Genomic DNA, 13,687 nt, shown 5'->3' with positions numbered 1-13,687 from the left:
TGATGACACTGCAGAGCCCACTCTACCCCTGAACTTCCTGTTGTTTAGTTGTTTATGCTAAGTATAGTCATGGTTTTCTAAATTAAACACGGTGGCTTTTTTCTTTCTTTTTTTATACACTTCCATATTGCTTGGATTTCTTTTATAGTTAGTGGTTATTCTTCTTGTAATAAGAAAAAAGTTATTTTTATTTTGACAAGTTAATACCGAGGATACTTAAAGATATTGAAAACTATTTAAGATGTATTATTAAATTTAAAAGTAGATTACAAACTACCCATCCAGAGTGGCTCAGTTGGTTGAGAATGGTCCTGTGCACCAAAAGGTTGCCGATTTGATTCTTGATGAGGTCACATACTTGTGTCGTGGGCTTGATGCCCAGTTGGGGTACTTTCGTAAGGCAACTGATCAATGTTTCTCTCTCTCTCCTTTCCTCTCTCTCTCTAAGCATGTGCTCTGGTGAGGATTAAAAAAAAAAAAGGTTACAAAGTTTTTGAATGAGATGATTCAAATTTTATTTAAAAATATATACATAATGCTATATATGCATAGGAAAAAATCTGAAGGAATGTGTGCTAAAATAATCACAATTATTATTTTTTTGCTTTGTTTTGTTTTGTTAATCCTCACCTAAGGATATTGTTTTCATTGATTTTTTAGAGAGAGTGGAAGGGAGTGGGGGAGGAGGAGAGAGAGTGAGGGGAGAGAGAGAAACATCAAAGTGACAGAGACACATGGATTGGTTGCCTCCTGCATGCATACCAATCGGGACCTGGATCAAACCTACAACCCAAATGCATGCCCTTGACAAGGAATTGAACCCAAGACCCTTCAGTGTACTGGCATTCTAACCACTGAGCAACACCAGCCAGCTTGTGATTACTTTTGAATAGTCATGTTGTATTTAATTTTTCTCTTTTTTGTCTATTTGTTGATCCCGATAATGAACATGGATTGGCTTACATGAAAATTTTAAAAATAAGTAAAAATTTAAATGAAAATTGAAACACTTTGATTTGACCAGCAAATGATTTCAATATATTTCCTCTTATATTTGAGTTTATAATATTTTGCAACTATTAAAATCAGAGGAAAAAATAACTGGAGGCACCACCTTTTCTCCCAACCAAAGCCTTAAATACAAACTCTACCATTTTGTTGGAGTTAGGTACACTTGGCTTCCCCACAGCTCTTCCAAGTTTCCTTTTTCTTCACATGGGGCGAAACCTCCCAACACTGATAGTTTTAGGATCTTAGCTGATATCAGTTTACTTCTAAAGGATTCTACTTCAGATCTGCAGCAAATTGAGTGCCTGGTCAACAATCAAAACAAACAATGGCTTTCCATGCCCTGCAAATAAATGCTTGATTCAAAATTGCAGTGGGAAATTTGCCGATAACTTCTTTCTCTCTCCATTTTAGTATTCCTCCTTACTGTTGTTCTTATTCTCATTCTTATCATATGGCAGGAGTTTGGTATACATTAGATCATTTTATCCTCATTAAACCTCTAGAACTATTTTACAGCTAATTCTTGGAGCAGTTTCTCAACCTTAGTAGTACTAACATTTGGGACTGGATACTCCCTTGTTAGGGGGCAATCCTGTGCATTGTAGCAGGTTTAGCAGCATCCCCTGACCTCAACCCAGTAGATGTCAGTAGCACTCCACTCTTTCCCCACTCAGTTGAGACTACTGAACATATCTCCAGACATTGCCCAATATTCCCAGCGGCGGGTGAGGGAGAGGCAAAATCTCTTCCAGTTGAGAACAATTGTCTTGGAGGTTAAGAACTTATCCAACCCTAGTCAGTTTGGCTCAGTGGATAGAGCGTGGCCTGCAGGTTGAAGGGTCTTGGATTCGATTCCGGTCAACAACACATGCCAGGATTGCGGGCTCAATCCCCAATAGGGGGCATACAGGAGGTAGCCAATCAATGATTCTCTCTCATCATTGATGTTTCTCTCTCTCTCTCTACCTCTTCCTTCCTCTCTGAAATCAATAAAAATATATTTTAAAAAAGAACTTATCCAAGTCTCATGGTAGAGGGATCAGATTTTGAATTCAGGCTTGAATCAAAGCTATGCTTTTAACCATTAAGTGCTGCAACTGTTTTACCTCACCTTCACCTCCTGTACTCCTCCCTGGCCCCAGGCACACTGTACTCTTTATTTATTTATTTTTCAATAATGGTTGACATACAATATTACATTAGATTCAGGTGTACAACATAGTGATTAGGCATTTATATACCTTAAGAAGGGATCAACCCAGTAAGCCCAGTATATTCATATGACACCAAAAATAGTTATTCCAATATTATTGACTATATTTCCTATGCTGTATTTACATCCCCATGACTGTTTACATAACTGCCAGTTTGTACTTCTTTTTTTTAAATATATTTTATTGACTTTTTACAGAGAGGAAAGGAGAGGGATAGAGAGTTAGAAACATCGGTTAGCTGCCTTCTGCACACTCCCTACTGGGGATGTGCCCACAACCAAGGTACATGCCCTTGCCTGGAATAGAACCTGGGATCCTTAAGTTCGCAGGCCAATGCTCTATCCACTGAGCCAAACCGGTCAGGGCCAGTTTGTACTTTTTAATCCTTAGGCTGCTTCCATGTCTTGGCTGTTGTAAATAATGTTGCAGTGAACATAGGGCACATATCCCTTTCTGAACTAGTCTTTTGAATTTCTTTGGATAAATACCCAGAAGTGGAATCGCTTGCTCATTTTTAATTTTTTGAGGATCCTCCATATTGTTTCCACAGTGGCTGCACCAATTTACAATTCCCCCAAAAGGATACACTGTTCTCTTCCCCCATCCATAAACTTAGCTTGGAAATTTCTTCCTTTCCCCATCTGGCTTGGGCAATTCTGACCATTAATCAAAAGATAGTTGGATGGAGTTGTCACCTAAAGCAGCCCCACCTCCAAATCTTAAATTCCATAGTCTCTAGGCTCGATTCTGATCACAGCCTCCATGTCCTTCATGGTCTTCCTCCCCAAGGCTCTGTTGGGTCAGGGCTGCCTCTGCTTGTGTGCTGTGGTATGCCTGGCGCCTAGGGTAGAGAAGAGATGCCCATATTTTCTGAATCCTACTATACTTTCTTCTCAATCTCATTAAGTCATATATTCTCTCAATCCTTCTTTTTTCCTTAGTTATTCAGTGGACAGTTATTTGCCAAATATTTACCCTATGCTATATAGTCCTTACTCTCAGAGACAGAGGATGGAGATGATTCTTTATACCTTAAATAGAGGCCCGATGCATGAAATTCGTGCAAGAGTAGGCCTTCATTCCTCTAGCTGTGGGCACTGGCTTCCCTCTGGCACCTGGGACCCAGACTTCCCTCCAGCCGCCCCCAGGCACCCGGAACTTGGCTTCCCTTGCAGAGGGAGGCCCCACCCACCGCTGCAGCCCGCAGGTCGTCACAGCCCCAGCTCTCGCAGCCCCTGCTTCATCCAGAAGGATGTCTGGAAGGACGTTTGGTCTAATTAGCATATTACACTTTTATTATTATAGATGGGGGCCAGTGGCAGAAAATAAATAGGCAGTTATTGTGGTAGTATAGGGTGCTCTATATATTAAGTCGTATTTTTTTTCATCCAGAACAGATTCCAATTGAACCATGTTTTTTTCCCAAGGATTCCTCACTCCCACAGCTCTCTTAATTTTTTATACACTTGCCATGCAAACCACTAAACTTAGATTAATATGTGCTAATCTTATGGCTGGTACTCCCAAATTGCTGGTGTCCCATTTCAACTGTATTGTCGACTACTATTCTGAAAATGGAACTTTCTCCTCAAATTTCCCATACTGCCCCACCAGGAGGTGCCCTTGCCACCTGTCTGACCAGTAACTGTTTTCCCTTCTTACCTGCATGTTTCCCTTCTTACCTGCAACTACACTCACCTTACTTCATTCCCACCTATTTTAGAAGTCAAGATTTCCCTCTGCCTGTCTCATCTGTCTTAGCTCATGGAATATCTTCTCTTGCCCTCGGTGATGTTGCCTTCTCTGCTGCATATAACTATGCTCTCATCTCTGCTATTATAAAACAAAATCTATTCACAACCCTTTGTTTCTTTCCAGCTACCATGTCATCTTTTTTCCCCCTCCATAGCCCATTCTCTAAGTGTCATGTTCATTCATTACCTATATTCCCTCATCTCACCAAAACCAGATTAGGGGCCACAGCCATGCCCCCAATGCCCTGTTGATGTCTCTTAGAACCTCCATGGTCCAATAGAAAAGTCAAGGTTCAGTTCTTCTGTCTAATCTCTGCATGGCATTTGCATTGGGTAGTATTAACACTCCCTCTTTTCTTTCTAGAAAAGAAACTCTATTGCTTTTTCACTTATTGGGATTTTTAAGAAATTACAGATGCTTCACATAACAAATGAAACAGCACATAAATCTATTAAGAAAAAGTGAGCACCCTCCCTCTCCTGGCTTTCCATCTTCCCATGTAAGGGATCTTCTACAAGGTCTCCACCCACAAACACACACAGGAGAGGGGTTTCTCTTCTTTTCTCCCCTTCTAACTCCTCCCCTTCCCTTGTCATCTTCCTCTCATTTGGTGTCAATTTCTTGTTCCTATCCTCTGCTTGGTTTTCCTGTCAGTTGTTACCCAAAGTACACCCTCCCTCTCCTGATGGTCAGTCCACATGGGAACTCTCCTCCCCTTCACCTGCTCTACCCTGGCAGAGGCCGTGTGACCTGTCTGATGGTGAAATGGAGAAACTTTAGTGGGTCCTGCTCAGCTCATCTTCTCGCTTTCCTGTGGGGAGGGTCTGCTCTATGGCTGCGCTGCTCTCACAGGGGACACATTGTCTACTTCTCATACTCAGTGTTAGGAAGATATTTTCTCTCACACTAGAATGTGTTTTCCATCCCAGCCTCTATTTAATACTAAACGTGGTTTTGGCTCCCATCTGCCATACTGTCTTTCAAATATCTCAATCTGTTCAGAATTCAGGTCACAAAGGAGTGAGGTGACATTTGTTAAACATCTCAGCATTTAATGAGCTGTTTCTCTCTTTTATCAGTTAGGCTAGCCCTTTGTATATTAGGTGTAAGTACTATCACTCTATCTAATGTACTGCAGAGTATATTGTCTTAAGACTTTGTTAATGGTTTTTCTCCCTTTATATGTGTCTAATTTTTATGTATTCAATTATGATTGTCTTTTCTTTTGGGAATCTCCCATTCAGATGTTAGATAAATTCTTCTAAATTTTCTCCTAGTATTTTAATGCTTATATTTTGATATTTAATACATCTAAGACTTATTTGTGCATATAATTTCAATGGGGGGTCCAAATGGATAGCCAATTATGCCAGCACAATTTCTTTTAAAAACCAATCTTTCCCTATCAAATATCTGTGTTTAAGGCCCAACAAGAGCCTCAAATTTAAGATCTCCCCTCTCAACTCATTAACTGTGCCCTTTTCCACATCCTTCAGTTAATCAGTCACCTCCACCTTAGCCCTTGTCTCTCATATTTGCAGGTATCACCTGACTTCTTTACATTTCTGAAGTGGCCATAACTTTTAAAACTCAAAGCAATAAGTATTTTTTTAAAAATTAGAAAATAAGCAAAGGGAAGAAATTTGAAACCTCTATTATCCCAACTCTCAGGAATAACCATGTCGTATATATTATTTTAGATATTTTCCCTTTTTTCCCATAGTTTTTAAAGGAAGATGGCTATGTCCCTGTTGTCTTCCTTTGGCTCCTCCAAATCCACCCTCCACCACCTTGCCCTCTGCTCTCTGCCTGGGAGCTGCCCTGTGGACCATGTCAGCAGGTTCCAGGGATCCTCCAGGAAACCTCACTGCACAGCTCTCCTTCTGGGCTCCTGTGGCTGCCCTCTCCCTTTCCCGTTTGGGTCTCGGAGTGGTAACAGCTCCCCTGGTACATCACTGCGGTACCTCACTGTCCTAAGTGGTTCACCTGAACCCTACCCATAGCTCTATAAGCTTTCCTTAGTTAAACTCCCCTCGGATCATCCTAATTTCTCCTGTCTGGTTCCTGGTTGTTACGAGAGTAATTAAAAATTATTCTTGATGTAAAATATTTGAACAATGCCCATAAAGTGAAAACATCTACCTTAATCTTCAATTTCCCAATTGTGGTTCTTGCCTCAGAGATAACTATTGTTTTCAATTTGGTGGATATCTTTCCAGATCTTTATTTCTTATACTTACACATGAGTGTATAGCTAAATACAGGTTTTCATGTATTTATTGGTGGGGTGTGTGTATATGTGTGTTTACATCCATGGTATCACACTGTACATATTGTTCCATAACTTGCTTTTAAAATTTATGTCTTAAGGAATTTCCCACTTCAGAACAATATAAAACCTAACACTTTTTCTTAAATTGCTTAGTACATTGTAGTGTGGAGATATAACTTTATTTAAGCACTCCCCTATTGACTGGCATTTAGAGTATTTCCCATTTTTCACTATCATAAACAACATAACTCTGAAAATGCTCATACTTCCCTTTTAATGTTCATGGGCAATCACTCCTCGAAGGCAGAGGCTGAGAAATAAAACCCGGGCTGAAGGCGAAGTGCATTTTTGTCTTTTATTTTAGCAGGTACTCTCGAAGTTCCTCCCAAAGGTCCAGACGTTTTTCTGCGTAGATTCACATGTATATGTGATGGGATGCCCTGGAAGACTAGACACTAAGGCAATATTTTTAAGAGAGGGGGCTTTTATTTTAAAAATTTCAAGAAATAGTCTGTCTCTGGGAATTGAAGCTCTAACTTTGGGCTCTCTGTTTCATTGTAAAGTGAGTGTGAATCTCAGGCCACCAACTCAGATGTGCAGACATGTCATCAGATTCATAACCGTTTCATTTCTGTATCAAGTGCCATCTGCCGGGCACCTGAAACGCAATCAAGTGAGGGCTCTCCATCTAGTCCCTGTGATGCTTGCTTAGCATGGGGTCCCCTCCCTGAGGGTGGGTTGCTGGTTTCTGGGGGAATGCAGGGGGCGCTGGAGGGAGTGGGCTGGGAGAGGTGCGGGTCTCCCGCGCTGTCCTTTACTCTCTTGGGCCCCTGCAGGGGTGCCCGCCCTCCCATCTGGCCCTTGTGGAACTGTGCCCAGCTCTGCCCCAAGGCCTCGCCAGGCCTGGCTGTTTCCCAGCTCTCGCTGACCTCTTGGGGGCAGAGAAACATTTGGCCACGCTCCTTGCCAGCTGGGCGTGGGCAACTGCATCAGGCTTGTCCACCGCTCTGCACAGCATGCGTTGTGGCTGCGCTCCCACACCTCCTTGGGGCGCCCTGGGAGCTTTCTGCTAAGCAAGTAGGAGTAGGAGCTCTCCTCTCAGTTCCCAGGCATAGCTGTGGTTTCTAGAAACCCTCACCTTCACCTGGTCCTGGGCGAGGGTGGGAAGTGGGGAGTGAGACCCATGTGTAGGGGGAACATACATCCCTCTGATTCGCCTGGGCCAGTCCTGGTGTGTGCCTGTGTTCCCAGCATAATTAGTGTTAGAACTCCCTTTCACACTTAACAGTGTCCAGCACATTAAACTATATGGCCCTCCTCCCACACAGAATCTAAGACACCTGCTCCCTTTCCATCTCTCCTCCCCTCCAACCTAGAGAATCTGTATCTCATTTCGGCTTGGGAAACCTGACCTTCACCGTCACATCGTATTCTTTCAAATCTAGTGTTTATGGCCTAAAATTAATGCTGTGACTCTTTCAAGGCTGGCTTTTGATTCTGAAAAGTCCAGATGTTTGAACCTCCTAAAAGCATTTCCTCTGCTTCTCAGATGTAATGACCCTTCCCTGGAATGTACAATGGAGGCCTCACACTCTACTTTGGGAAAGGGCCACAGGGTAAAAATAAATTACCAGTAATGAAAGACACATTGTATAGGATTCTAAAACCTTACCTTACCACATCCCCCCTCTCTCTTGTAATCCCCCAAACCTACAAAGAAAGTTGACTTCTTGTTAGAGGTGTTCTCTTCTACCACATTCCCCAGGGCATACGAACTGGACCTAAACCGGGTTCTCTGGGGAGTCAGTTCCACTGCAGGGAACCGGCTGGGCTGCTGGGCTAGGGCCATCTAGGGTGACTTTAACCACACAGGGGACAGAGGCTCGTTCTGATCATTAGCACCCTGCAAAGGCCCAGGAGTTAGACTCAACCCTGGGGAGAGGGAGACTCTGAATGGAGTGGGACTACCCTGAAATAACTGGAGTGACGTTTTTCCAATCCAGTGGAATGGGACCACAGAATAGAAACTAAGTAGACTTGTGAAAAAGTAAAGTTACATTTTTTGCATATTTGAGGTATGGTCCAAGCCTCACTGACCCTACTGCATATAGGGGTTCATGTGGGATTTATAATAATAATAATAATAATAATAATAATAATAATAACAACAACAACAACAATAATACAGTCTGCTCTTCATATCCATGGGTTCCATATTCTCAGATTCAACCAATCATAGATTGCAAATATGCAGCAAAAAAAGTTACATTTTTGCTGACGTCAACTACGTAGGCAGGCCTAGGATGATTATGTCTATACTGAGCATGTACAAACTTTTTTCTTGCCCTTATTCCATAAACAATAAGTATGACAACTATTTATAAGTAATCTAGAGATGATTTGAAGTATATGGGAGGATGTATGTACATCATATGCAAATTAGTACCCCATTTTATATAAGGTACTTGAGCACCCACGGATTTTGGTATCTGAGGTGGGTCCTGGAACCAAGCCCCCATGAATATCAAAGGACAACTGTAATATTTATTGACTGCTTACTCTGCACAAGGCTCTGTTCTAAGGACCTTATATGTTATGCTGTAGATACTATAAGTTGCCCAATTTTACAGAAGAAAATTGAGTCACAGGCTTTAAAAAATTGTCGTAGGTCAAAGTACACATCTGCTCTATAGGCTGATAAACCCTAGGATGGATTTAGAGTAGGTCACTCCAGGACATGAGAAAACTGGTGTGCAGAGATGAGGCAAACTTCTTAGAAATTGTTGATTTAGAAGCAGTAGTGGGCCAAGATGAGACTTCATTAGAAAAAAATGCAATAGTCTGAGAATCTATGCAGGACAGCCAGCAAAAGGAAGGAATTTTGGAGTAAGAAAAGGAGAATTTAAAAGCTCTTCTGTGAATTCCTAAGTGCCCTGAACATTGTCCTGGGGACAGACAAGCTTTGTAGCTGGTAGCTCAGAGCTTCACACCCTGGACTCCAGCTCTGACCACCAGGTAGAGGACCCCAGGCTGCAGGCAGACTGGCACCCTCTTGACCTGCTTTGATTTCCTGAAGCCACTGCAGACAAGCTGCGCATGGGCAGAAGATTCCAGTTTTCAAAGCTGGAGGGCAAAGCATTCTCAATCCTATAAAGGATGAAATTTTTGTTTTGTTTAGTTTTTGAAACAACCTCTAAACATTTCTGGAAGAATAAGTGCCTACTTGGCTTCTGATTGGGTCAGTGGGAAATGGAATATTTGGCAGTGAACTGTCACACAGGATTAAAGGTGAGTATGGGGACTTAGCAAGTTGGAAGGACTTTGAAAACTGCAAGAGTGTTAAGTAGTTGATCCAAAAGGGCTCAGCTTGCCCCCCCTTTCTTGGCCAAGGCACAGTGGGAAATGCGGAGGGGGAGAAGGCATGGCTGGACCCACAGGGTGAGGAATCTACTTGCATCACATGCTCCCTTTGTGGAGAGGCAGCCACTTGTAGCTCCACACTCCCAATTCACTAATAATAACCCCAGGTAAGTGATGCAGCACAGCTCTCAAATGGGCCTCCTTAGAGGAGAAAAGGCAATGCAGGAGAGAAGACCCCAAAGGGTGCCTGGGCTCATGGGCCTGGGGCATCTTCAGTATCTCCTGCATCCAGTGAGGCACAGGAGCAGCTGAGCATTTTCCTGTGTGGCTGAGAGCAGTCAGTGTGCACCCAGCATAGAGAGCCAGAGGACGGCAAGAGGGTGCTGAACCAGAGCCAAGGGAGGCCTCTCCAGAGGCCAGCAAAGTCAGGCTTCTTCTGTGGATGTTGAAAGTTCCACACCCCCGTCCCCAGAGTTTAGATGCAGCACCAGGAAAGAGAGGGGGAAGCCTCAACTGTTATTAAATCTTAATCTAATTGGTTAAGATTTTATTTTCTCATCTTGCAGAAATAAGTGGTGATGGTCTGAGACTCTATATATCCATATCTATATCTATATCTATATCTATATCTATATCTATATCTATATCTATATCTATATCATCTATCTATATCATCTATCTATATCTATCACTGTTACAAAAAATGAAGTAAAGTTACATTTCTTGTACACCTGAGTTTCAGGCCTGAGTAATTGGTACCCACTCTGTTGATCTGAGGAAGTTTTCTAGAATAGGCCTGTTGGTGCCATGAGAGGAGAACATGTTATTCTAGAAGGAACTGGGAAGTCACCCTGAGCTGGAAGGCAGATGAGAAGTGTTCTGGTTTGCTAGTGCCTTGTGCATTCAAGCGACTGCATTCTTCTTGATTTGGGGTGTGAGGGGTGGGAGAGTCTTGGCTTTCTGTGAATGAAGGCAATGCTGGTTCCTTGGTCAAGAATTTTTACTAGCATTTTGCTTGTTGTTTGCAGGCAAGAAACAAAGAGAAAAGACAGAAGTGTCTGCTTTTGAACAAGACGCTGAGAGAGCCCTTTGGGTAAAGGACTGTTGGCAGAGATGCTGACAATTTTGTGCAAGAGCAGCAGACAGTCTCCTTCAGGCAGCAGATACCCAACTGGAGTGAGGAGCATGGGAAGGAGAACATGACAGCAGGAAGACTTGGCCCTGGAGGCTACGAAAGGTAAGAATGGAAGACACTGAGAGCTGGAAATCTGCATTACATGTAATAGGTGTGAAGAGCTCCATATTTGGCTGTAAGAACATCCAGTTTGACCCTAGCCAGTCTGGCTCAGTGAATAGAGCGTCAGCCTGAGGACTAAGGGGTCCCGGGTTCGATTCTGGTCAAGGGCACATGCCCGAGTTGCAGGCTCAATCCCCAGTAGTGGGTGTGCAGGAGACAGCTGATCAATGATTCTCTCTCATCATTGATGTTTCTATCTCTCTCTCCATTCCTCTCTGAAATCAATAATAATAATAAAAAGAACATCCAATTTCTTTACTTTTCTATCTGAAATAAAATCTGGCTTAATGGTCATTGGTTTGCTACAAGGCTATCCTGATCAGTCATTTATGGAAGGTTGTGCCTCCAGCATTTCCTTCAGATACCCGAATCTCACAAATAGAATCTTGAGTAAAAAGGCAAATGGTTTGGGGTAAGGCGGTTGGTATAATTTTGAGAAGTCCCCTCCACCACTGCTTTTTTTGTTTTTTAAATATATTTCTTTATTAGTTTCAGAGAGGAAGGGAGAAGGAGAGAGAGATAGAAACATCAATGATGAGAGAGAATCATTGATCGGCTGCCTCCTGCACACCCCCACTGGGGATTGAGCCCGCAACCCAGGCATGTGCCCTTGGCCAGAATCGAACCTGGGACCCTTCAGCCCGCAGGCCGATGCTCTATCCACTGAGCCAGGCCGGCTAGGGCTCCACCACTGCTTCTATGCCTTGGATTCCTGGCCAAGTGTGCCCTGGCCAGGGGAGGAGCACAATGCTGGTGAGAGCACATGCTTCGTCACTGTGAGGCCCTTCTCCAGCTGGCGCGGAACTGGCTGCCAACAGACCGTTCTTTTCTACTGAGCTACCTGCTTCTGGTGCTGGGACACATACTAGGATTGGGGAATCTCGTGGGCATTCGTCTCCTGGCTTACTTATTTCCTATAAAAGGAATTCCTTGGTCAGAAGTAGTATTATGTAGGAGACCATGATAAAAGTGTAAGGCACCCAGCAAGTCCATAGGGAGAGTTCTGGTGGCAGCATGACGACAGCCAGGGAAACAAATCCAAATCCGGAATAAGTGCCTGTTCCAAAGAGAAAAATTTTGGCACCTACCCTGATGGAATAGGCCCAATGTAATCAGCATGCCACCTGTTAGCTGGCTCCTCCCCAGAATTCCTCTCTGCACTAAATGGCACTGCCAGTCACTCAGTTGCTCAGGTCAACATCCTCCTAATCCTCTGTCTTTTTTCCTTTCCTTCACAGTATTTACTACAGAAAGATTTAGACAGCACATGATAAAAATGAGAACTATACATACATTTTTGGATTAAGTGTGGCTAATTGGAAAGAGTTTAGCCTTTGGAGCCCAACAGACTCTGTTACTTAGAAGTGGCATGATCTGAGGCTAGCTTTTAGGTTTTCTGAACCTGTTCTTTTACTGGGAAAGTGACAGTTATAGGACCTATCTTGCAGTGTTGTTAGGAGAATTAAGTGACAAATGTATGAGAAGCACCTCACACAGACTGATACATACCCATTATTGTTGGCTCTCTTTCCCCTACTTCCATGGGTTATTGTCAGATTAAATATGTAGAGAGGCTAAGACAAAATAAAACCAGATTGGAGGAACATGCTGGGTGGAAAACCAGATTAAAGCTGAAAAGTAAGAGGTAAATATATAAAATGCAAAAGAAACGGCTTTACTTCAAGTATACCACATAAGAAGAAAGAACTGCTATTGAGAAGGCTGCCCAACAAAGGGCAGGCCAGACCTTCATCTTGCCAAAGCTACCCCTTTCTATAAATGATCAATTTACTAAAGCCACCATCTTACATGCTGTAGCAAATAGAATTTTTCAAAATGGCAATTGACATCATCACAATGGCCACATTAATGTGGAAAAGGGGGGAAAAGGAAAAGATTGTTATGAGTGTAGAATGTTTCTTTAAAATGTATATTCATTAAGGAATTCCATTGTCATTTAGAAATCAAACTACATGGGTTGCATAATTTACTCAATTAGATTGGAATTATATCCTTTGCATTTTTCAGCAATTACACGTTGATACGACCCAAACGATCTGGTTGAGAATCAGTGTTTGGATATAGAATTGGTTGATTCCAGGGATTGTTAGGTCAATAATTAACTCTATTTCTCATTTAAATTTAGATCTGAAGAGTCACTAAGTCAAAATTTTTAGCCTATCAACTGCAGTTCTGTGGACAACTAGCTTTTGCATCCTTTGATCTTCTAGACCTAGCATTCTAAGTGACTCTCTACTCCCTAGGGGGAACTCTAACTTAGGTGTCCCTGTGTGGAACTGCTATAAACCTAAGTGTTCAATTTGATACTTAAGAATCCTTATAAAGAACTTTGTGCTTGTGTATGTAAAAAATACATACCTCCATGTAAAAAGTGAATGTGCATATCTTTCCCTTTCCTTCACCAGTCTCTCTTCCCAGAACAAAACACCTCCAATCATGTAACATATATATTGAGAGTTTTTATATGATTATACTTTTTATACACATATTACTCAACAAATTGATTTTTTCAGTTAACTGTGATAAATATTCTTATACACATATTTTTAAATTACTTTTGCTAATGTTTTTATAGGACAGAAGAAGTGAGAATGAGTGATCATGTAAGATAGTCATGTAAAATTATGATTGGCCTAACTGGTCTCCAAAAGTTGTATCAGTTTACACTCCAGCCAACAGTGTACATGACAGTTCATTTCCCCAAACTTTAGCCCCAAGTGTATTTCAAATTTAAAAACATTTATTTCCATATAATAG

General features: G+C 42.2%; 1 protein-coding gene across 1 annotated transcript in view; it reads left to right on the top strand.

Moving 5' to 3' along the window:
* The window catches only part of RAB18 (RAB18, member RAS oncogene family), a 160,744-nt gene that overhangs the window by 41,798 nt on the left and 105,259 nt on the right, over positions 1 to 13,687 (top strand). The window contains exon 2 of the mRNA XM_081087513.1: positions 10,641 to 10,849. Within this exon, the coding sequence (XP_080943639.1) occupies positions 10,812 to 10,849 (38 nt within the window). The 5' untranslated portion in view covers positions 10,641 to 10,811. The remainder of the gene's footprint in view (positions 1 to 10,640; positions 10,850 to 13,687) is intronic.

Source organism: Myotis nattereri (assembly GCF_964212035.1).
Source record: "Myotis nattereri genome assembly, chromosome: 1".
NCBI classification, from domain to species: Eukaryota; Metazoa; Chordata; class Mammalia; order Chiroptera; family Vespertilionidae; genus Myotis; species Myotis nattereri.
This window is presented reverse-complemented; position numbering and strand designations above follow the sequence as displayed.